Below are 25,809 nucleotides of genomic sequence, written 5' to 3'. Positions count from 1 at the left end.
GCGGAGCTCAAAGTGAGGTAATGTGAGCCCAAAAGGAATGTCAGCAGTGTGGTGTGCTAATTTGGCAGATCTCACTCTTGAAGATAGTACAGAGTTTTGTTGCACCCTTTGGAGAACCCATCGGTGGAGGGTACCAGCAACACCAGTGAAAGGTTGGTTAGGGATGCTTCATTTCCACAACCCCCTTTTACTGGATATTAGGAGGTTGTCACAATGGAAAGGATGAAGGCTTTCTTGTGTGTTTTTGTATTTGTGCCTGTTGAGTATTATGAAAATCTGGGGGGTTTTTTCCCATGTTGTCTAAAGATTTTAGCTATGCCCATTAAATTAAATAAGTTTAGAAACAAACGTAGTTGAATTGGTGCAAACCTGTTATGTGGATATTCTTTAAGCTTAAGTGTAAGATGCTTTCATTTAAGCTGGTAAGGAATTGGTAAAATATTGATATGTGGACAAAGGAGATATCACCAACAGTCTACAAAATTATATATCGGGGAGAGAGATTCTATGATATCATGGTGATACAGTAGGACATTGAACATAATGATGTAAGCACAAATCATGTGAAGAAGTCAACAGCAACAGGATAGTGAGTTGATTTCAGCTTTACTATTTTAGCATTTGTCTTCCATCATTATTTTCAGTGGGACACTCTTGTTACAGAATATATGTGCAAAACAAGCTAAATAAAAACATATCCTTTCCTGGACTGTAAGTATAAGGGAAGCTCCACAGTGTAAAGTAGCATGAATCTTCATGTCTTTTTGTTCCCCAAAAGAAATGATCAGTTTTATGGATGGAGCTGGGTTTGCACAGTTATCTTTTAACATAAAAACAAATTCCATCCATTTTATTCTATTTGGCTGCACATGGTTCCAATATACCACGTGATAGTATTTGTTGGTACAGAAGTTTGATATCCCATTAAACTTTAATTTCTTGCTTAGCACTTTAGGCTTGTTTTTGTACCCTTCCTCTGACAGTTAATAAAGTGTTGTGTAACTTCCTGTGCAGAAGTTGTGCTGCACCTTTTTACTTGATGAATCAAAGACACCTGCTGGTCTTCACAGTCTGCATACAAGTGCAAACTTGTCTAAAGCTTATCCATATCCAGGCTTCACAAATTATGTAGGTGGTGAGATTTTTTTAAAATCAGATACGCAATGGTTCCGTGTTTCCCAGCCGAAAGAACCATGGAAAAAATAAGGCTCTAAAACTTTTTTCTTTTCCTTTTGTAATTGCATCTTTATATATTGCATACACCTTCTATATTCTCCAGATTTTCAGTGTTACATTGTGGAAATTGTTATACTTTCCACCATCTAGGACACTGAACAATACATTATGTTGAAAAGTATCTGAACTTTCTTTATCTCATTAAGCAAAAGCAAATAGTGACACTCCAGAGTACATGCCATGTATAATGTATGTCAACAAGTGGGGAAAGAATTAGCCTGAAGAAGGATAATAAATTTCAGTGTACAGAAAGACTGCTGCCTAGTGTCCAAGAGTGTCCTTATGACCTCTGGTGACTTTGTCTCTCCTCTTTACAACATCATAGTTACAGAAGTGCAAACATCCAAATGTGTTCTGTCTTGAAAAGAACTGATGGATACTATTTAGTACTGAGTGTCTGAAGGTCTATGAAGTGAGTAAGTTTGGAAGAGTACCTGTTGTATTGTAAATATGGCTATTTCTGCCTTTTACAACATGGCAAGTTTTGTACAAGAATCACTTCAAATAAATTAGGTGCCAGAGTTTATGGGAAGTTTTTATAGCTGAAATCTTGTTACAAGATCTTGGGCTCAGTAAGTAGGGTAGTTTTGTTCTTCATACTGTACAAAATTGGCTTTTTAATTCACAGCTCAGTTATTTTAATGAAATAAGGCTATGCATTAGGATTCCTGTGTTAGATTGGGTGGGTATCCTACTGCTGAAGGGTGTGGGAGTTTTATTTTATTTATTTGTTTATTTATTTATTTATGTATTTCCAATATTTTTATATTCTCTGTTTCGACTAGAATTCAGATTGTGCTAATGACAACCATGCTTTCACCAAGTTCTTACAGGTAGCAAGGTGCTGATAAGGGTTTTTTTGGCCATTGTATTCAAGGGTGGCTAAATTGGAACAGTCTGTCCAAATAAACTGTATTAATACTTTATTGGCTGAACCATTTTAAAACATGATTTTTATCTTGGGTTGATACAAGGTCAGAAGACTGTAACAGCTATTGCTATATCTATTCCCTACCCTTTTCATCTGTCTTTGACAACTTGTGTAAAATGCAGCTTTTTTTTTCTCCCTCTAACTGGCACTGTACTCTCCACATCAGAGGTACGGATCAGCACAGTTCAATATCCCTTTCAACAGCATCATTGATTGTGTTTTGACTTTGTTAGAACTACTGTGTTTTCAGTCCATTTAGTGTTGGCTTTGTGAATGTTCAGGAGCAGCTTCTTGATTCTTGTACTGTCAGATATCTTTGCTCACACTTTGCCCTCTCTTTAAGGGTTCTGTCAGGGCATGTGATGTTGGATTGCAGTTCTCTTTTTGGCTATTTGGATCCTGTAAATCCTTTAACTTGTTCCACCTTCCCAAAAGCCACCTTCTTTTGTACCACTTTGCACATCAAAGATTTGTGTGTTCCTTCTCATCCCCCAAAATTATTCTTGGTACATTCCAACCTTATTTCTTACTTAATTTTAGTTTTCCAATTAAACTGTGGTCCCTCATTTGTCTTTTGTTTTCAGCTTAACAGGACAGTGTTTAACAGGACATTATGTTTGAGTTCTGTTAGCAATCCAAGTGATGCTGGGTTACTTCATGAAGAATCTTAGTGGTTACAGTCCCTGAATCTAGGGGACTATAGAGTAAAACACCAGTTGGCAGAGGATGCTGCCAAATACTATTGAGAATATTTTAACAGTATTCTTACCATTGATCCATCTTCTAGGTTAGTCTAGCCAAACAGAATAGGCATTGTACAGGCAAATTTGCTTTCCTCTAGGAGTGTTCATTGATCAAAGTACAGTATGAATATTATTTTTTATCCATGGAGTCTTGACCATGTTATATGAGATGTATTAAGGTATTGGTATTCTCACAGTGCTGTTGCAACAAGTGCCTTTCTTTTTACCTTCACCAAGAGCATTGTGCATATAGTTTCAGTTGAAGATTCATCTACCGTTTAGCTGAGTAGTGGGGGTGCTTGAAAAGCCAGTATGGCCAGTACATGGACTTACAAACCCTTCTCTCAGCCATGCTGGCTTTCTCCTTACCTCTCCCCGTTCCAGTGTTGCTTGCAGTTTAAAAGTCAGAGGGTCTGGAGATCCAGCTTAGGGAATACCTCTGTACTCCTGGCTGTGCTGGCATTTCAGTCACCAGTCCCACTGCTCAGCTGACCAGGAGCAGTGTGGGGCAAGGTAGACTACAGTACCACTGCAGGAAAGCTCAATAGCCTTGCCACTGCAGCAAAATGCCCCTGTCTTGCCCTGTACTGCTCTGGGTGAGCCCAAAGTGGTGCAAGATGAGGCAGGCTGCTGTGCCTCTGCAGCAACACTCCCAGAACTTGCTGCAATGCCAGTGCTCCACACTGCCTCCAGTCCCAACCTTGCACGTCTCTGGGTCAGCCCAGAGGAATACAAAGATCAGGGTTAATTCTCATGTGGGGAGAACCAGGGAAGTTCCCACCATGGGAGGATGTCCCCCCTCCTGCCAGTCAGCTGATTAGCGGGATGTGGGCAGGGCATTTTCCCAGGACAGGAACCCTCCCCACCTCTTTGTGGCAGCTGCTGCTTCTCATTACCTACCAACTTCCATTTGAGGGTCTGCCCCCTTCCCATGCAGGGAGAGGGCAAGCTGTCAATGAATGCACTGCCCTAAGGGTAAGGATAGAAGAAACTTCTGGTAGAAGAAGGGAGGAGAGGCTACGGGACCTGAACCTGTTTAGCCTCCACATGAGAAGGCTGAGGGGGATCTAGTGGTCATTTACAAACTGGTCAGAGGGGACCAGCAGGCATTGGGGAGTCCCTGTTCCCCTGAGCGCTCCCAGGAGTGACTAGAAATAACAGCCACAAGCTGGCAGAGGGTAGATTCAGACTAGACATCGGGAGGTACTATTTCACTGTCAGGGTGGCTAGGATCTGGAACCAACTTCCAAGAGAAGTGGTGCTGGCTCCTACCCTGGGGGTCTTTAAGAGGAGGCTAGATGAACACCTTGCCAGGGTCATTTGACCCCAGTACTCTTTCCTGCCATGGCAGGGGGTCGGACTTGATGATCTGCTCAGGTCCCTTCTGACCCTACCAACTATGAAACTATAACACCTGGACGCAGGAGTAGGGGTTGATGTCACGTACTTAGACTTCAGGAAGGCCTTCGATACGGTATCCCACCCCATACTGGCGAACAAGTTAAGAGGCTGTGACTTGGATGACTACACAGTTCGGTGGGTGGCGAATTGGCTAGAGGGTCGCACCCAGAGAGTCGTAGTGGATGGGTTGGTATTGACCTGGAAGGGTGTGGGCAGTGGGGTCCTGCAGGGCTCGGTCCTTGGACCAATACTCTTTAATGTCTTCATCAGCGACTTGGACGAGGGAGTGAAGTGTACTCTGTCTAAGTTTGCGGATAACACAAAACTGTGGGGAGAAGTGGACACACCGGAGGGCAGGGAACAACTACAAGCAGACCTGGAGGAAAGGGATCTTGGAGTCCTAGTGGACTCCAAGATGAACATGAGTCGGCAGTGTGACGAAGCCATCAGAAAAGCTAATGGCACTTTATCGTGCATCAGCAGATGCATGACGAACAGATGCAAGGAGGTGATACTTCCTATCTATCGGGCGCTGGTCAGACCGCAGTTGGAATACTGCGTGCAGTTTAGAGCGCCACACTTCAAGAGGGATGTGGATAACCTGGAGAGGGTCCAGAGAAGGGCCACTCGTATGGTTAAGGGCTTGCAGGCCAAGCCCGATGCGGAGGCTGAAAAGGTCCAGTTTCTCTAGTCTCTCCTCAAGAGAAGGTTGAGAGGCAACCTTGTGGTTGCCTGTAAGTTCATCACGGGGGCACAGAAGGGAATTGGTGAGGTTTTATTCACCAAGGCGCCCCCGGGGGTTACAAGAAATAATGGCCACAAGCTAACAGACAACAGATTTAGATTAGACATTAGGAAGAACTTCTTCACAGTTAGTGTGCTCTCCCCTACCCTGGGGGTCTTCAAGAGGAGGTTAGATAGGCATCTAGCTGGGGTCATCTGAACCCAGCACGCTTTCCTGCCTATGCAGGGGGTTGGACTCGATGATCTATTGAGGTCCCTTCCGACCCTGGTATCTATGAATCTATAAGTGAATGCACCCACAGTGAAAAACCAAGATGATTGAAAACAATCCCTAAATTTAATTCTGAACATGTGAAATGCAGTAATTTTTCTTATTAGTATGTGGACCTTTTCCTATTACCCTTGGTTTTCTAGATATTTGGACCTATTTAGTGTATTTCTGCATTGTACTTTTGCTCCCTTGTATGGGTATATAACTTTGATGTGCCAGAGAAAGCTCTCTCTTGTAGAACAAAAGTTCTAGCCTGATAACCAATGCCTTCCATATTTACAGAGAGAGTAGTATGAAGGCAAGGAAACTACATGTAGTTTTAATTAAAACATGTTTGAAAAGATTTTAATACTACTGATATTAAGTTCTGTTGCCTCTGTTTTTACTGTTTTTAATTTATGCAACTTCTGGGGTGCAATCTAAAACTGCCTGAAGCATTAAATTTGGAGACATTGCAACAGGAAGGTTGAATCTATATCCTGTCTGGACACTAGAGGTGTTTTGGAATGCTGTGTTAAAACAAAAATTACAGGCAAGCCACAAAGGAAGAAAAACTTACCTGCATAACAGTATCGTATGTACTTGAAACTAAGACTAGGGGTTTTTTTGTCCAATGGCGTTGGGGTAAAGGGGAAGCTCCTCATCTTAGATTTGCATACAAAGCAAGGGGAGGGGCAGCAGCCTCCTACCACCTCCCTCAGCTTGACATCTGCAGTTTCCTCCCCCGACATACTCCTTTACTGTCAGCTCAGCTCTGGCTCAGGCTGGATCCCCTCCTGGGCACAGAGCACCTGGAAATGTTGTCCTCTGTTTGGCCAATGAACAGCACCAACACTGCTGCATTGCCTGCCCAACTAATCAGCAGTGCTGACACTGCTGCATGGCCCGGTAAGGGCAGAGTTTCCGGGTGCTGTGTTCCAGGAGAGAACAGAGCCTGAGCAGCGTCTGACAGTAAGGAAGGAGGGATGGGGGAGAAGAGGCAGAGACAGGAGAGTGGGGGTGAAGGGACAGAGACTCTGGGGGGCTGAGGGCGTGGAGCTGCTGGTGTCAAGGGGGTAGGAAAGCTGCAGGAGGAAGAAGTGGAGGGGAGGACAGAAGGCAAGGAGACAACCTGACCTCTCTAAGGTACTGCTTTTCTTGCTGTAGACTGCAAGGGGGATGAATTTAAGACAGGCCTTCAATAATTAGATTCTATACCTGAAAAATTATACTAAATTCATAACTTTTCCATATATCGAATCTAATTATTGGGGGGGGGGTCACATTTAAATTTAGGGTTGACTTAAATTCAAGTAAATATGGCAATTTGAATGGGAGTTTGCAAGCTTTCTGATTTCTTTGAGTTATTTTTGTATAACCATAGTTATCTTCTGATGTTGTGAAGGTGGTGATATCCTTTCTTTAAAATATACAGTCTTACTGCAGGGTCATTTAAAATGAAGTAAACGTTCTGTATTGTTTTTTAGTTAAGATTTCAGAGGGCTAGTGTTGTTTTTAGAAGGGTTGGAAGCTGTAAGAAAAGTAACACATTGGGAAACTTGTTATTGCTACAGTTCAGCTGAAATATATATAACATCTTGGAAATGAAATTAGCACTTTGAATTATTATTTTGAAATGCATTTGCTCAAATGGCACAATTATTTAACTATATCTATAGCTCCCAGCTTTTTGTTTTTATTCATTTACTTAGGGACAAGCTAAATATAAGAAATGGGGGCAGGGTATCTCTTGTAAAAAAGATACTATTGGCAATAACATTTCTGAAAAACAATTTCTGTTTCTTGCTTTTTAAATAAATATCCATATTCATTGCTTTGATTATTTGGTTTCAGTTTTAGTTTTACTTTCTTGCTGTTTGATGTTTTCTTATTTTTTTTGTCTCCCATGGTTTCACTATTCCAGCTGATTAATCAATTCATTCAGTTCCACTTTCAGATTCTAAAGAACATAGAGCAGGGATGGGCAACTTATTTTGCCTGGAGGGCCACTTAACAGTTTTGGTAAGCTGTTGAAGGCTGCAAGGGCATGCCTCTTGTCAAACTGTTAAGCCCTGCCCCCTGGTCACTATCTTGGGACCAGAAGTCTCACTCCTAACCCTTGACTGAGTCTCACCCCTAACCTGAGACTGAATGGATTAAATTTTTGCAGGTTAGTCTAACCTGCGTAGATTGAACTGGCAAGCAAGTGAATAGACATGCACTTTTGATTCTGGAAATGCAGCCACATGCCTGCAGTGGCTCAGGCCAGAAGCTGGAGGTTGCTAGAGCAGCCCTCCATTCCCTTGCACAGTGGCCAAGCCAGAGGGAAGCTGAGCTGGGGGAGGTGGGTGCCCAGGCTGTGGCAGGCCTGAATATGATTGGGGAGGGGTTTAAACCCCCACTCTGGCCTGCAGGGATCCTGGGCAGGCTGTGCCTGGAGGGAGAGGGGGGGAAGCAGCCCTTTCCTGGCTTGGGGGAGGGAGAGGCAGACCTTGGTCACAGCCAGATACCAGCCTGGGATTGGCTCCCTAAGGTGAACAGGGCAGGGAGGGGTTTTATTCCCCAGCCAGCCAATGGAAGTCCCTCTTCTTGCCATGGAAGTACTCCTTTTGGGATGGGGGTTTGTGGTCTTGGAACTGTAAGTCCCGCTCCATCACAGTCTGTGACATAAAAAGACCCGCCTACCCAACATCGATTCCTGTCCCCCTTGCCACCCTGTTGGCCACCATGTTGGTCCTAGAATCCCCTGCCCCCATCACATGGTCCCTGACATCCACAGATCTACCCCTTGACTGGGAAAAAGTGCCCCTCTGGAGGGCCTTCTTTCCTGGTGCATGTAAACTCATGTCAAGGGGTGGGAGAGGGGAAGGCACCTAGAACTTGGCACCGACCAGCGCCTGCAGCAGGAGCTGGAGCAGAGGGAGAGGAAGGCAGGGGTTGTTTAGGGGCTGGGTCCCTCCACGGCCCCTCAGGCACTGCTACATGTCTCAGCCCCTCATCACCCTCCATTTACAGGCTGCAGTCCTGGGCCAGAGCTGGAGCTGCTAATACAGGCACCTCCCACGGGGGAGGAAGAAGAGGGGAAAATGCCGGGGGCCAGATGGAATCACTTGGTGGGTTGAATCCGGCCTGTGGCCCATGTTTTGCCCATCTCTGACATAGTCACATAGAAATCTGTGAAGAAGGACCTCCATTGACTTCAGTGGGTTTTGAATAAGGCCAGTGGACAGAGCTAAAATAAATGGCTTTGATTTTTTTGCAGTTTGTTGCATTCATCCTGACTGTACCCACCTGAACAAAACAAATTGCTGGATTGGTTCAGGGTTTGTACCCATGAAACTTATTTAAAAAACATCGTTTTCCTGTGAAGTCAGCCTTTTTTATTGGAATGTTTATAAGTGGATCTAGATGTTGTAAAAAAAAAAAAAAACTTTTAGAGAAAACTAAATCTCAGGCTAAATTTGATCTGCTCTTGTCACTGTAAGATTTCACTCCTTCCCTTTTCAGTCCTTTGTGTATTTCTGCATCTTCACTGAAACTGTCTCCTGTTTACACCCAGGTTGTTTTTTTTTCCAGTTTTAATTTTGCAGAAAGAAAACTGGCAAAGAACATTAAGGATGAGAGGAGCTTGAAAATATATCAGTAAAACCCAAACAACTTTATATCGTAGGAAATGAAATTCCAAAAACAGGAAGAATTTAAAGGCTGAAAAAGTAGACTTAAGTAGTCTTGTCTCTGGAACAGTTTTTCTGCTGACTTTAATGCTGCATATACAATTTATTAAAGTTCCAAATGATTATAAATCTGATTTAGGGTCTTTTTTGTGTTTTAAATAAAAAGACATCTTAATGTGTACTGTCCAATGAGAACCTTTGGATCTTTTGTTTTTGTAATGCGTTTTGCTGAAGAGTGCAGCTGCTTGCATTTTTCGCCTGGAGACAACGGATCAGTCGCATGCCGAGTTGCCTGAATCTATGTATGACCAAGAGGCAGTTTTATCCCCAGGAGACCATAATGCCTTAGTTGTCTTGGATACATGACATCATATAGCATTGTAATCAAATATAGGCCTTTTGCCTTTCATTTGGGATTTAAATCTGACCTCCAATCTGAAAAGCAACTCTTGTGAGCTGGACAGCATGTTGCATGGAAGAGTCTGAGACAAAGAAAAGCAGAGGGAATAAAAGGTTAAATAGGGGAATGGTCTGGTTGTCATGTCCTTAATATTAATACGTTAATCAGATAAAAGAATTGTTCTTAACATTTTCAGCTCATAGCTCTAGTTTTACAGTGTTGAGAGATTCTATTGACATCTGTGAGTTGTCAGTTTCTCTAATGCAGGAAGATATTCTGTGAACTTGTCCTCAGCCACTTGTATGCACACTGACTTTTAGGATTACAGAAATGTTTCTGCATCTGAATAGAATATTTTTTTTTCTACAAGGGCCTGTCTAAACACAGGTTTTATATTGCTTTAACTGCTTCAGATTAAAATCTAAATAGTTAAATCAGTACTCAGTGTGGATGCAGATCCCATACACTTAGAATCCCATACAAGACATCTTTAAAATAAAATTGTGTATGCACTAAGGGCTGTACTGATATATTTGTTATGGTTTAGGATAAGCCCACACCTAGTTTAATTATGCCAGAAGTCTCAGACCTGTTCTACAAACAGTTTTTGTACAGATTTAACCATTTTAAAGTCCTAAGCATCCTGTAGTTTATAACTGAGTCCAGGGCTTGGTTACATCACTACTGTCCTCTGACACGCTTACAGCATGCTTAAAAATGTTACCCTCTGTGTGACTTCCAGTGTCCCCACTGGACTTGGACTGCATACAGAAGAATTTTTAGCTTTTGTCAGGGAGTAACTGCATTGTAAGTAAATGCCTTGATTCATCTGAATTAATAGTATGTTCTAGTGCCATCTGGAATCCATTCCCACAAGAATAAATGGGCCTGCTCCACAAAAATAAAGGTTTATCCAACCTAGGATATCATTTACACAGGAACAAGCACCATCTAAATGATACTCTTTTAATGAAGAAGAAAAGCAGAAAAACAAATTAGTTGTGGCTACTTAAGAAAACATCTCAGCACAGCTCTAAATTTAGTAGACATTTTATTAACTTTTTTATGGCAGATTAGCTCCAACTTTGTAATTGTATGGCCTGATTTCTGCCTGTCCCTCCTGCCCTCCCCCCACGCCTTGTGTATTGTTTACACTTGGCAGTTCAAAATAGGTGTGAAATACCAATCTATGTGAATGGTGAGTTCTGATTCGGTATAGTTTACATGTCCATTTTGTCCAGGAGTAAATCACTACACAGAATATAAAACACAGTTTAGGTGAGGCTTTATTACTGCTGCTTTTGTGTGGCAAGAGATGTGATCAGTAATGTTTGGAGAACAAATGCTTATAGTAGGTGTGCACCAGCCTTATTTATTTCCTGTATAATATATAGTAAAGATAGTGATGAAGTGGTGGGGATTTGCCAGATTTCAAGAAATCTGTTTCTGACCTTCTCTGTGTCAACTTGACACTTTTGGCAGTTAAGTAAAGGTGTGAGGTGCGCACTCTAGCTGTCACTTGATTGGCAGTATGTTACTGCATCAGGAGCTGCAAGTTCATGGAGCAGTGTCCAGGTATTGTGACAGAAAGGAGTGAAGTCAACAATCCCTATTATCTTGTTCCTTCCTTTTGGCAGGGCAGTGTTCAAAGATGCTCTTCCTGCTTTTGCTATACACTTCAAGAGTTTGAATGTTTCTGGTTTCTAGCAAGAAGAGTAGTCATTGCAGTAACTACAGGGAATGTGCTTTATGGCCATTTTGGTAACATGAACAAAATGATTTTGCTTTTCCAGGATCGGTTTGGTTTGGTGCATCATATCTTCAACTTCTGAGGTCCGCACAATTCAGTCTGCTCTGCAGAAATTTCAGTAGAGTTTTGAGTTCAGTTTGATCAACAGGATTTCAGAGATGATATGCAGCATAATAACGTGGTTATCCACAAAGAAAATGCCTACATCTGACACTTGCAGGGGAACAGCCCCATTGTCCAGTAGGCATCCCATGTTTATCTAGCTGAGTGAAAAGTCCCCGGTGTTGAAAAGAAGGTGATCACTCATAAATGAGCTTGCCAGCATCACTTCTCTTCCAGCCCCATTGTGAATGGTGGGTTTTAAAGTTCCCAAAGTACACAACTGGTTGGGGAGAAAGATGGTAATTCAGGTGTTCGGGTCAGTTGTCTGAAATTTTTAAATTCATCAACAGAAATTTTCAGTCTTGGATTCCCCCCAGAATTGCAACATCTGTGGCACTTAGCATGGTTGTACCTAAGGGTGTTCACAGTGGTGAAGAGTTCATAGTGATGAATCTTGCAGGTTATGCTTGGTGTGCAGGGAATTTCTGGTAGAGTAGTAATATTAGTGGTGTTCAGTTTGGCTAAGTACAGACAATCAAAAAGCCTGAGACTGAATGGATTAAATCTTTGCAGATTAGTCTAACCTGCATAGATTGAACTGGCAAGCGAGTGAACAGACACACTTTTGATTCTGGAAATGCAGCCACATGCCTGCAGTGCCTCAGGCCAGAAGCTGGGAGCCTTCCCTTTCCTGCCCTTCCTCAGTAGCTGAGCTGGAGGGAAGCTGAGCAGGGCATGGCCAGGCCCTGGCAGGCCTGAGTGTGATTGGGGAAAGGTTTAAACCCCCAACCTGGCCTGCAGGGACCACAGCTGAGGTATGTCTGGAGAGGGAGAGGGGAAGCAGCACTTGCCAGGCTTGGTGAGGGGGGGATGATGAGTGTGGCTAGCCCCTGGCCAGATGCCAGCACGACATGGTCCCTTAAGGTGAAGGGAGCAGGGAGGAGGTTTGTTTGCCTCTCCCCCCGGGGGACCACAGCCAGGGTCTGCCAGCCCCGGCCACTGCCTCTGCTGCTCACCCCTGGCTGGGGTCCCTCAGGGGGAGGGAGGGAATAAACCCCATCCCTGCCCTTTTTGACTTGGGAGGCCATGCTGGACAAGTCCTCGCCCCTGCTGCTGGAGCAGTGAGGGAGGTGGGACCCTGACAGGGGAAGCAGCCCCTGACCTGGTATCCCAGGGAGTGCAAGCCACTTCCTGGAGTGGGGATTGCACTACAGGTGGGAGCACTGCACTAAAGAAAAATGATACTGATTGTGACATTGGGTGGGGCGGCTCCTCCTTTCCCCTCCCCTCCCCACCCCCACAAATACCGCAGCCCATAGAAGCTGAAAATTGGTTGTATATAGTCCAGCAGGCTCTAAACATTCTCTTATCAGCCCCGCTGGTGCATGCTAGCAACTCACCTCTGGGAGTAAGGGCTGCTGGAAAGATGGTTAGTTTACCAATATATGTTGTATAACATGCATATGCATTCTAAAACATGAGCTACACCATTGTCTTGCAAACAAATCCAAAACATTTAAAATCTCTGTACCTTCAACTGATTCATAATTTGCCAGCCTAGGAAGCATCTCTACAACTGATGCTGAAGTTCTCTTCTTTCTTTTTGAAGTTCTCTTCTTTCTTTTCACTGTTTGCATGGCCTGAAAGGGATCAGAAGCAGCACATGTCTGCCAAATCACGTATGACGAACACTGCCTATCCCTATGTGGCAAGAAGCCAGATGCCATAGGAAGTCTGCCTGCAGGAGTTTCAGGAGCTGCTGCAAAAAAATAAGTATGCAACAGGCCAGCCATGTCCCTTGATTACAGTTGCTCATCAGGTGTTCAAAAGATACTGAAGTTTGGGGGTGAAGGTGGCATTGTGCAGTCTACCTTTTCCCTGAACACAAAGGTAAACTACATGGACTGTGAACTCAGTACTAGAATTTCACATGTGGCATGTAACGTGACAGTACATTTAGTAACCTTTATTTCTGGTGAACCTGTAATTACAGGGTAACACATATCATGTAACACGTGATCTTTCAGTAACAGCACTGGGAGTTTAGAGACACTGAATAGCCTTCTCCAGTATCTTATGGACTTGGTAAACCTGAACCTTATCTGGAGGTGCTTGTGCAACCTTCATTTGATCCATTGTACCTGCATATTGTAACAATTCCCTTAACTATGTGATCATGTGATAATTGTTCTGTGGGAAGCCTGTCTTATTTGGTCCATAGATCAGACAGTGATCCAGTCTGGGAATTATAAGAAGAGATGTTTGTTTTTGTTTTTTAAGGCACTGACTTGTATTCCTTGCCTTATCCCAGATTTATATAATACAGGGCAAGACTAAGGGTAGTCAGTTTTTGGCCTGCAGGCCAGCTCTAGTGCACAGCACCGTGTTGTCTGGCCTCGCTGTAGGTTGGAGAAGAGCAGTGCTACTGCTCCCCTACTGCCAAATCTCTGGACCCATGGAGAACCCTGGGCCCTGCATGCTAGATTTGGTGCCTGATCCTAGCACACAGGGCCTGGGAGGGGGCAGCACTGGGCCATTGGGAGACAGTCTTGGTGTACAGGGCCTCGGAGGAGGCAGTGCTGGGTCTCTGGATCCAGTCTCAGCGTGCAGGGCAGGGAGGGGTAAGTGCTGGGGCCAAGCCCTGATCCGGCCCACAGATGGGCTCCTCACTCTCATCTGGTCCAAGGGGCCAGAAGTTTGAGCACTGCTGGGCAAGACTGTTGAAGTGTGTAATCACAAGGATGAATCAAAGCCATTTAACCTTACCTTTAGCATTCTTAACTTGGGCGCTTGACCAAAAGTAGTTCTGTACCTAATTTTTTTATTTGTATTTAACATTAATAATTTCAGGTAGTCATGTGCCTGTTTCCACAGCTATAGTTTAGCAATTAAATATCTATATTTTGGCTGTGATTTCTCAATAGGAGCTTGGTGTACAATTTCATTTGAATGTCCTCTGCATTTGGGTGCCTACCATCCTTAGGCTCCTTTGAAAATCTCAGACTTCATTTATATTTTTAAACTGCTGCATGGCTCCCTCTTCATCCCTACCCCAACTGCACTATGATGGCATGCCCTGGCCGTTGGCTCCCTGAGCCCTGTGGGCTGTGCTGCCAGTGCCCTGTCCCAGAGGTCATGAGGGCAGGCAGTAGAAGCTGGGAAAGGAAGGGGGAGCCCAGAGTCTATAGCATCAGCAGATAGTGATGGGGAGAGCAACACCCAGACCTGGAGCCCAGGAGCCACAGGTTAACCCCTTAGGGGCTGCATGTAGCCTGTGGGCTACCAGTTGGCAGTTCTGTTTTAAATAATGAGAAATATAGCACATTATGACTGATAGCAAGGTCGATACAATAGAGTCGGCCTAAGCTGTTATGTTAATAGAGGGTCTAAAGATGCACAACTGGACAGGTTCATTTTATTTATAAGGATGGGATTACATTCTGCGTCTGCTTTCAGGACAGGAATTGTTACTGTGGGAATTTCAGGAGGTTTTTGGCCTTCAAAATGCCAAGCAGGGAGGTCTGTTAAGTGGCTGTCATCTGCCATCTTCCTTTGGTTATAGGAAACTCAGGGACAGCGGGAGGAGGAATAAATTGAGTGTATCTCATGAGCTGAACAGGTGCATGCCATTTTGAGGGTTGTTCATGATGCTTTCTAGTATTGAAGCAATAGCAGTGGCAGCAAAAAAAGTGAGGAGACTAGAGGTAAAGATAAATTGTACCAGGAGACCTTGCAACATTACCACGTAATTTATAGTCTTGTTTACACTAGAATGTTTTTCAAAATATTGTCTGACAGTCTAGTTCACCAACAGCATGAGCAAGGTGTTGGTGGCCTCCTGTAAGCTTTTAGCCCTTCTCCCATAGAGCTGAACCATGGATAGCAACAGTAGGAAATGTTAGAAAAGGTCCTGATACAGCAACAATTCTAGTTTATTTAGTTTGTTTTGTAGTAGTATTCCAATTTTTGGTACGCTTCCATTTGCAGTTTTTCTCTCAATGAGCAGTCTTTTTATTGAAGTGTTCATGCTAAAATACTACAGTTTCCCCCACAAAACCTCATTAACTTTCAGGTAAGACTGCTACAATAAATCATGTAACAGTTAGACAAAATAGAGTAGAAAGAGAAATGCTGTGCATTAAAATTCTTGGAAATAACCACTTAATTTATGAATTATTCTATTATTCTTAATAGTTCATGTGCTCAGTTACTAACAGAATGATGTACAGGTTGAGAGGGCATAAAAATGTCTTATGGCAAATTCACATGTCAGGATGTCATTACCTGAATGTATGAATAGTGGGGATTGTTAGAAGGTTTCTGTAAATTAAATTGGACAGTTTATATTCTTTCAAATGCACACCAGAGATTGTACCAGTAGCTATCCATCGCCTAGCTTGCCATATGCAGATGGGGTGAAAGTAGTGTCATGTCAGCTATACAGCTGCAGTAATTCCTACAGGCTATCTGACTGTAGGCTTTTGGGAGATGAGGAGTAAAAAGGAGGAAACGGGAAAGCTCATTTTAATTAACTCTCATTCCTTGAGTACTTCTGCCACTCAGTGTAGCTATTTTTTGTTTAGAGAAATGATGGGTTTTTGTGGCTTTGCAATTGTAAAGGAAGGTTGCCAGCATCATTTACCTTTCAGGGCCTGTCAGCAGCAGGTCATGGCTATAATAGTTGGAAATAAGACCTAGAAATTTGTTTTGAGATGAACAATAATTGCAAACCATGGTGACAAAGTACATTCATTATTTTTGAAGCTGAGGCCAGAACTCCAGGAAGAAACACTGATTATCCATAGGAAGCTAACATCAAACATTTCAGCTAAAGAAACCTGTACCTTTTTCTAGGTGTCATGTAATCATATCTACCTTAACTATATTATTACTATATTTTTCTTGCATATAAATACCCTGAAATATAATATGTAACTTGTTTTTGAAATGCAGAATGAAGTCTGCCATATTTGTGTTGGAAACCTGAGCTACAGGATTGACAGTCTCTTTTAAATCAGTTAACAGAAATGTTAACCTGTAATGTTATTTCTGTGTCTGCTGTATTGATGGCAAGTTTGCAAAGGGCTATTTCACTTAACATGTGGCCTGACTTGTAAAATAACTGCAATGCATAGCTGAGTGGCATAACACTGAATATAAGTCGGTGGGAAGGAACAGAACAAGGAAATGAAAATTGCTTACCATAAGGAAAATGGTGAAACCCACATTGCAGCAGTTTGGGGAATCTCTGTATTGTATTTTTTCAAGACTTTAGTATTATAATATTGTTCTAATTTAAGGAATGTTGGGAAAAATAAGTATATTCTCATCCATATACTGATTATCCACATATATCTGCTGTGAAGGTTTATTTGGTGGGGGAGGGGGGAAAGGAAAGCTATTTTTGACTAGCTAAAGCAAATCGTCATAGGCTTGCATGGTTTTTGAATGGTTGAGCTAGTTAATCATCCAAATCACTGCACACAAATAGAAAATGAAGCTCTAGTTTCCAGCAGTAGCTGGTAATTTTAGGTGTGGTTAGTTTTGTTGTTGTTGTTGTTAATACAGAAGTCAAGCAAATGTGTTTTGCGAGTGTACACCTGCATGGAAAGTTTCTCTGCATTTTATAAATGCCATTACCTGCACTCTAGGTCCAGAACAGTAAGTTTTTGCTTGTGTGGTAGTTGGCAAACCCACTAGCATAGGAAAAATTAGTGAAGAGCTCTGTTCATGGATTTAAATGGCAGTAGTAGAAGAAAGTGTTGTATTTCCAACTGAACTGCAGCTTCTCTTTACTCGTGATTTGCATCATGAATATTTAGCTGTGTTAAAATCAAACTCCTGGTATTAACTGCCGTTGAGCAACCAAGTTCAATTCCTTAATTTGGTTTCTCGCACTTTTTATGCTCAAATGATGCAGTAGCCGTTGCAGTTAGTAAAATGCCATGGGACCAACTGCTGGGTCACTCTATTCTCACGCTGCTCTGTAGACATAGCTGTGAGACTAATGCCAAGGACTAATCCAGTGGAATAGTGCCAGATTAAGTACCAAGGGATGTGTGTGTCTGTAGAAGCTGTGATGTTTTGAATGTAGTTTTAGCCTTTTATTCTTGATTTGTCCTGTGCAGGGTGTGCTGCCTTTTGGGTCCAGGTCACACAGCACTACTTTCTGAAACCTTGATTTCTGGGGCATTTCAAAAAGCCTTTTGGGAGTTCAGGGTAACTGTGAGAGAAGGTCAGAATCCCAGAATCCTGTCCTGATTTCACAGCTCTTGCTGTTTTAAGCAAGAAGCAAATTTCTATCCGGGAGCTTTGCAGTGAAAGGTCATACAGGCTGCTATCATTCAAATGGACCTAGAAACTGAATATTATCTGGGCAGGGATTTAAGGAAGGGAATTTTCTTACTAGCTTTCCTATGCACTGTTTTGCTGCAGCTCCTATTGTACATCATGTCACTGTAGAATGGCAGGCATGGAGATTTGTGTTTCTAATTAAATATTGTTTGATTCAATTTACTTGTTTTAATTTAGTGTTATGATTTCACTGATAACAAGGGGTTAACTTACTTACGGAGGTGCTTGATGGACAGGAAGTCAATGTGGATTTCTTGACCTTAGCTGGGTCTGCCAGAGTAGTACAGTAGATATGGTAAGGTGGTCAGACAAAGAGAACTGGTTCTGCCAAGGGGTTTGGTGTCAAGGCAACTCCTACCTAGTGTTAGGACCTCATGAACCTGACCAGGGCGTTACCTGGCAGAAGGCACTGGAGGCTATAAAAGAAGAGGTCTCTGGCTGACTGTTTTAAGGGTACACAGAAAAGAGAGAAGTAGTAAAAAGCTGATTGCAAGAGTAAGAAGGTATGACCATAAATACACTTGGAGCCTTTTCAAAAGCTCAGCTATGGTTATGTTTTAATTGTCACCTGGGGACCAGCCAGGAATGACAGAAATGTAGGAAAACCACTTCAGCTTCAGGACTGTTTCATCCAGGGTACTGTTGGAGTGGTTTTGCTACATTTGGTTCATAACTGGCTTGTCCACACCTGATAATTAGATTGTAAGTGCTGCTGACCTTTTGAAGTGTTCTGCTTTGTCCATATCCAGAGATGCCATGATCTGGAGGAGAAGCCATAAGACAGAGGAGGGTGAACCTGGAGGACTCTGACCTAATCCCAAGAATGCTCTGAAGTGATAAGGAAACACACACAGGTTCCCTGCTTGAGTAGGGATTTATTTTGCCTTGATATGTGCGGAGGTAAAGAGTGCTAGGCTCTAGGCTTTCCAGAGCCTTTACAAAGTCTGTGTGTCTGTTTACATCAGCTAGTGTCCCTGGAGTGCCCGCAAATAGAGCCTTGGAAAAAGATGTGCTTCACTAGACCTTGGTGTTCAGTACTTATCCAAGAGGCCTAGGAGAGCTGTGTCATAAGGTCCTACTTCCATCAAGGAGTAGTAGCTGAAGAGTGTTCATCAAGGAAATGCATGTTAAGTAGTGACTAGTTTCTTCTGAGACACTAGGAAGCTAAAAGCATGTGGGCCCAGTGTGGTAGGACCAAACACGCCAGCCTGGTACATATTCAGTAGGCCAATTTAATTAAGGTATGGTGGCATGCCCAAGTGCAAGTAACTGGATGTTATGATAGAGCTCTTGTACAGAGTAAAATAAACCACTGCCTCCATTGAAGGCATGCTGCAGCATTTATTTATTTTTTTTGTACATAAGCATGTGACATGACATCAGCCTTTCCATTCTGCTTCTCGAAATAAGGCAAATTGAGAAATCCCCTAGCTTGTCTTTGAAACAAAGTATTACCATGTGTTTTGAGACTTCTCATGTTTGCAGGGAGGTGTCACATTGTTGTTCTGCCAGTTTCTGATTATGTATCAAACGGTCACATCATGGGGCCATGCTGATATACGATGTCTTTGGACCTGGTAAAAGATTTTTGTGCCTACCTACTCATATGCAAGGGAATGCAGAATCACATAAAATAGAGAAAAATCCTTGAAAATAAATAACCTCAAACAAAGAATATTCCTAGCGAAATCTTTCCCAACATTCATTTAATCAGAAGTTAGCCAGAAACTGGTAGAGAGACTTTGGGGCATCTTCATGCACAGACTGCCAGAAGTAGCCAGGCAAGGAAAAAGGCAGTTTAGCTTCCAGATCCACTATGGCCTTGAGCTCTTGGAGGTCTCCAGTAAGAGTCACTATTTGACTGATTCTTACTGAGTTGTATGTGTTTGCTCCCAAGGGCTAGGTACAGACATTCAGAAAACCTGAAGCAGAATTGATCTAAGTTATACGGTTTTCTGTAAGCAGCGCAGTTTAGATCGGTAGTGACTACAATGCACATCCACCATTTGTTGGGGGGAGTGGGCAAGGGTGGTAAATCTTAGACCAGGTTCTGCCATTGTTAAATCAGCCTCCGTGTGCTGAACTTCTGTTCTGTTACAAGTATAGACCAATTTTATGTGCTGAACTTCTGTTGTGAGTATAGACTGGCTTCTGATCACTTATACCAGTAAAAGTGTAATGTCCATACCTGGTCAAAGAGTTGGGAGTAAAAGCTTATGTATGCTGTAAGTTTGTAGCATGGTTGAATTAATACATGCTTCACTTCCAAAGGCAGAAACGATTCTGATTATAGTTGTAATGGTGTAACAGTCCTGTTGTTGAGTGGGTCTGGTGTACGATTGTCAAGGTAGGGGCCCTCTACACATGCAAGTAAAGGTGTGATGGGATCTAATGCATAGGGACCTACCCAAATCAAGGTGGCACAGATTTCATGGAGACTGTGAAATCAGATCTCTGTGAAATCCAGGGTGGAAAAAGAACTTAATTTTAGTAAGTGCTGGCTTCCCAGTGGGAGTCGGCAGTCCTTCTGGCCATGTAGCCCACTCAGGGGAAGGGCACAGAGAGGCCACCAGAATGGTGAGCAGGCAAGGTGGCTACTTCCCTTCGCCATTGATTGTCTGAGAGGGCTAGCTGTCATGCAGCCCTGATCTTCCACCAATCAGTGGTGAGGGATGTGGCCACACAACAGACAGCCTTCACCAATCAGTGACAGAGGGTGGAGCCACCAGCCCCCCCGCCCTCTCCCCCAGCCAATTGGAGGCATGGGGGTGGGGAGCAGCTGCTATAATCCTTTGAAAATGGCAGCTGGCCCCATAATCTGCCTGTGATATTGGCTGGCTGCCTCCTCAAGTTTGGTAGAGCCCTACTTAGGTGTGATCCATACAATTGCACCTCCTGCCATGCCATATGTGCATGGCAGGAAGCGTGATTGTGGGATCTTGCATTAGATCCCATTGTGCCTTATTGCCAGTGCAGAAGGAGCCCAATCCCAGGCTGCTGCCTGAAGATTTTCTGTAAGTAAAAACCTGGAAACTAGCCAGGAGTTAGGAATTATGTTTAGGCCAGTCGCGTCTTAAAAGGATCATTGAGTTCAAGACTGTGCAAGGCTCACGTGCTTATGTTTGCTCAAAGTGTGTCGGGTTACAGCTTGCCTTGCTGTGTTACTGTGGTGGGAGAGAGAGAGAAGAGGCTTTCCGCCTCTGCTTAGCCAGTGAAGTTTGTCTTTTTATTTTCCCTCAGTTCTACCTGATGCTATCTGGGGATGCTTCAGGCTGAAAGAAGCACCCAGAAATATTACCATGGACAAATTACCCCCAAGGTTCACAGGGTTTGTGTGCCCCGGGCTGCATAGAGCCCTATCAGAGACCAGTGCCTGGGTGGAAGCAGCATTACCCTAGGCTTACAGGTGTTCTCCAGGAAACAAGACAGCCAACTGTAGTCTCCCCAGGGGAGACTCCTGAAGCATGGTTTTGGGCCTGGCATAGTGAGGCAGGTGGCTCTGCATAGTAGTGCCTCCTACTGTGTATGTCACAGTACACACCTGTACTTGGGACTCCCAGCTGCAGGGAAGACCCTGCTACACGCAAATTAAAGCTCAGTAGCAACCAGGTGTAAAGTTAGTACACATTTTCAAGTCTAACTTTAGCTGGTTGGAGCTTTTTATTGTGTGATAAGTACTTTGCATGTGTAGCTGATCTCCGAGTAATTGCACAATACCTTTAGCATGTAGAACGGGGCCTAGAACCACAGAGTGAGGCCACTAACTGAATCTAAATTGGTCAGCTCTTTTGTTCCCTATGGGACAGGACTGAACAGATTGGGATTGGGTAATGTTGCTAGGTCAGCATGGGTTAGCAACATTTAGCCAATGCTGGTGTGCTTGTTGCCAAGCATCTGAAGAATAATAGTGCAATGCTAGAACTTGGTAAAATAGTGTAGGGTAGGGGAAGGAGAATAATTTGTTAGGCTCCGTATTGTTGGTGTATTCCAGATTAGTACAGAAATCCCAGGACTTTTGTATGTACATGGGATTGAGAATAAAGTTGACAATTGCCCAGAATCCTGTGGTCAGTACTACTGAGGCATCTGGGATAGCTGACCAGATAGTCCTAGAATGCACTGCTGCAAACACTGAGCGCCTATACACATGCAGCAAGGCTACTTCGGTGCTCTGTAATTAATCAAGTCTGCTGGAGCATGGTAACTACCATTTCATGTATTAGCCACCCCACGCTTAAAAATGGCAATGGAAGCACTTTTTAAAGTTAAAGCACCTCTGCTCCAATTTTCAGTGTGGGAATGCTGATACATGAGATGCTCCAGCTCTTGGAGCTGCTCTAATTAAAGTGCCCCCTACCTCCCCACCCCTCATGGAGCATGTGTATAAATGCCCACTGTGAGCACTTTGGTAGTGTGGAAGGGCGAGCACAACTGAAGCATGAATGTACCTAAAACGTCTAGTTGAATATACTGGACTACATCACTCTAGAGATATCTGGTTCACTGGTATCCATTTCTGTCACTGTTGGAGACCAGAATCTTGGGCTAGATGAACCATTGATCTGACCCATTATGTTCTTATAGTTAATTTACATTTTTATATTATTAATTGAAACCTTGTCTCTTGGATACATCAAAGTCCAGATATATGGGACATGTTCCTATCTGTACTGTAAACGAGCCTCAAGGCCAGGTGTATGATATAGACTTCCGCCATGTTGATCAGGGGTGTGAAGAGACATGTTTCCTGACATCTTTGCTGGCAGCAGCTGCTGGCGTAGATATATTATACTGGCAATATATTATGTCCACAGTAGGCATACTTTCCAGGTATAGTGTATATTGATGTAACTATACCTCTACAGGACTGGGTAATTAGATTTGGTCTGATCATTTGACATGTTGCCAAATATATCGTTGAATATTGTAAAATAACCTTGAGGTAGATAGGGTTGTAGAAGCAAAAAAGGTCCTTTGCCATGAGTGTTTTCCATTTGGGGTACTTTTTTACTCTATACCAGAAGAAGAATTCTTTTTATTACTTTTTGCCTGTATAAGCACCATTCCCATTCAATATTCCTATTGAGTCTATCTCCCACTTCACAATTTGTGATGTTTAAAATACCCACTCCTGCTGTATATAAGTGTGTTAGGGCAAATTATATGAATTCCTAGGTAGTTAACATAATTTCAGAAACAAGGAACTGGTCACAAAGCAGTGGGAGCTATCATTTTGTAACGATATTACTATAAAGTTTCACCAGATCTCAGAGTTTTAATGACCAGTGGCTGTAACAAATTCTAATAAATTTTGAAAATGTGGTGTTACCCCTGAGCAGGACAGGGCAGATGCAGTGCTGAATTCATTTTGGTTCTGTTTTTGTTGCAATGGTTGTACTAGGAGAAGTTTTTTAAGACTTGCATTGACTTTGTAATTGTTTTCTTTGTTATAGACCAATACAATTAAATGGGTCCAGTAACTGGAATGACTCCAGATAAGAAAGCTGAAACACCAGGAGCAGGAAAAGCTGCAGGATTAAGGCAGATTTACAGAATGGGAAGCTTGCCTGAAGCAGTTGATGCTGCTCCACCAAAAGCCACTTTAGTGGACAGCGAATCAGCAGATGATGAGCTCACAAACTTGAACTGGCTGCATGAAAGTACTAATCTTCTAACAAACTTCAGCCTTGGAAGCGAGGGTCTTCCAATGGTTAGCCCTTTGTATGACATTGAGGGTGATAATGTGCCATCTTTTTCACCATCTTGCTACCAGAACATGGAAAAAAAATCAGCCACTTCCAAACCCCCTTATTCCTTTAGTCTTCTCATTTACATGGCTATTGAACATTCTCCTAATAAAAGCTTGCCAGTCAAAGAAATCTACAGTTGGATTCTGGAACGCTTCCCTTATTTTGCTACAGCACCTACGGGGTGGAAGAACTCAGTCCGACACAATCTTTCTCTGAACAAATGTTTCCGGAAGGTGGAGAGAAGCCATGGCAAGGTGAGATTCTTTTGGTGGTGGGAAATGTTTAACAAATATAAACTGCTTTGTCAGTTGGTTTTTATTTAAGTAAGTTCTTTTTAATGCACAGTACTACACAGATATTTTCATTTGTTGGAATCCTAGACCTAACAGCATTTTCTTGGCAACGAAAGATGGTTGCTTTGCAACAGAAGGTAGCTTGAAATGCCACTTCTGATAGGTGCTGGTGGGTTTTATTTCATATTATATTTGTATTTAGCATTATTATAAGTAGAGTTGGCAGTGGCACATGGTTTGTATGCACAAGGTCTATAGGAATTTGTGTAGCTCAGTTCTGTCAAGATGGCATCCTGCAACCCGGGGTATAGGCGCCTGTTCCCTCCCACGCTCTCTCTTCCACTCTGTCTCATGCAAGTACCATGGAGGAAACTGATCAACCCACCTGACTGATACACAAGAGGAAGGAACAGAAGGAGAAACTGAGGTAGGCTTGGGAGGGGAAAGAGGGATGCTAGAAGTAAATTAATTTAGAGGCTGGTGGGACAAAAGCCAGGTGAGTGTAAAAGCAGAAATAGAAAAATACAAGTAGAAAGAGTCTATAAGCAGATCTGTCTCCAGAACCTGGAATACAGTCTAAGGCCCCCCCTGCTAGATGTTCAGGTAAAGGCATGATAGGATCTGATATTCAATACAGTTGTGTCTCCTGCCATGCCAAATGTGTGTGACAGGAGCTGTGTTTGTGGGATCCAGCATCAGAACCCATCACTCCTTATTGTCCATGCAGGTGGAGCCCCCACCGCACCAGCAATTGGCATGCTTCCATGGCTCGGAGGCTGCTGCTGACCGGGCTTCCAGCTGCAGGGGCACACCATGTGCCCCCAAGACTGGGAGCCCATTCAGCTGAGGATCATGGCTCATACCTACCATGCCATTAATTGAACATGGGGCCAGGTGTTCCCCTGTAGCTGGGAGCCCTGTCAGCTGATGGGGCTGTCAGCTATAGGGATTCAACCTGTTTTTCTGTGACTGGGAGCTCCATCAGCTGATGGGGCTCCCAGCTGCCAGGGTGCTTGAGCGCATAGCTAATCTGGGCTCAGAACCAAGGGGTGTACCATGTGCCTCCATAGCTGAAAGCTGCAGCTGACTATGCTCACAGCTACAGAAGCACATGGTACACCCTTGCAGCTGGGAGCCCCATCAGCTGACAGAGCTCCTAGCCACAGGGGAGCACATGGCCACATGATTAATGGCGTGATAGGAAGGAGCCACAAAGTTATTCCACACTTTGTGGAATAACTGTGTGCCTTATTTCTCTTTTATCATGCCATTGATTGATTGAACACATGTCTGGGTCACACTTAAACAGTTAATCGCATCTTAAGTTGTAGTGTGTGTGGCAGGGCCTAAGATTTCTTAGTTTTAATGTTTTTCTTCTTCTAGTCAGGCCTAACTGTCCTCTCTTGCTTTAAATTATTCTGTTTGACCTATAGTCTGGATTAGATTTAAAAAGTGAACCCTGGTAATTACTTCAGTTGGGCATCATTGTGGTGTCATGAGCTGAGATTTCTAGGTCTCTCTCCTTGTTTACTCAATTTTTTATCCAGTGTGACATTCAGAAGCTTTTAACTTTGAGGCCTCATCCTTTGTGTTTCTGTATATCCCCTCTCATTTGCTACATGCCTTCCAGTTTCTGCAACAGAATGTGGCAGGGGAGCTACTAACAGTCTTAGGCTAGGTATAGACATCACATTTCACAGTTTTAGCAGTATAAGTGATCATAATCAGTGATCAGAACCAGTCTGAACCCATAACAGAACAGAAGTTTGCCATACATAGACTGCCTTAATAATGGCAGAACCCGGTGTAAGATAGACAGCCAGCGTGCACTCCCCTCCTCCCCCCCACCCCCAGCAAAAGGTGAATGTGTGTTATGTTTGCTACCAATCCAAACAACAGTGCTTACAGAAAACCGTACAACTTAGCTTGAATCCCACTTCATACTTTTTGAATGTCTGTACCTAGCCTTAGTGACTCTGCAACTTTGATTCATTCTCTCATGTATTGTCCTATGCCTTGAATGAATCGGAGGATTCTGTGGGAAAACTAGGTCAAACTAAGATTGCTCGGGCCAGCTTCTGGTATTTCCTAGTACTGTTTGACTTAACCCCTTGACTTTTTTTTTTCCTTTTCAGTATGCATGTGTATATGCACATGTGCGCTTTTGGGTGGAGTTGTTTG

The 25,809-nt window shown here is 43.2% G+C and overlaps 1 protein-coding gene across 2 annotated transcripts in view; it reads left to right on the top strand.

Annotated features, from left to right (window-relative positions):
• The window catches only part of FOXN2 (forkhead box N2), a 64,015-nt gene that overhangs the window by 5,028 nt on the left and 33,178 nt on the right, over positions 1–25,809 (top strand). The window contains exons 1-2 of one of the 2 annotated variants that reach the window (XM_006014723.3): positions 12,877–13,004; positions 23,039–23,589. In XM_006014723.3, the coding sequence (XP_006014785.1) occupies positions 23,053–23,589 (537 nt within the window). In that variant the 5' untranslated portion in view covers positions 12,877–13,004; positions 23,039–23,052. Of the gene's footprint in view, positions 1–12,876; positions 13,005–23,038; positions 23,590–25,809 lie in introns of those variants that run through there. The other variant, XM_025202834.1, reaches the window with a different exon arrangement.

This window comes from Alligator sinensis, unplaced genomic scaffold (assembly GCF_000455745.1).
Source record: "Alligator sinensis unplaced genomic scaffold, ASM45574v1 scaffold131_1, whole genome shotgun sequence".
In the NCBI taxonomy this organism is placed as follows: Eukaryota; Metazoa; Chordata; order Crocodylia; family Alligatoridae; genus Alligator; species Alligator sinensis.
Note: the sequence above shows the minus strand (reverse complement) of the source record. Positions and strands in the feature narration are given on the sequence as shown.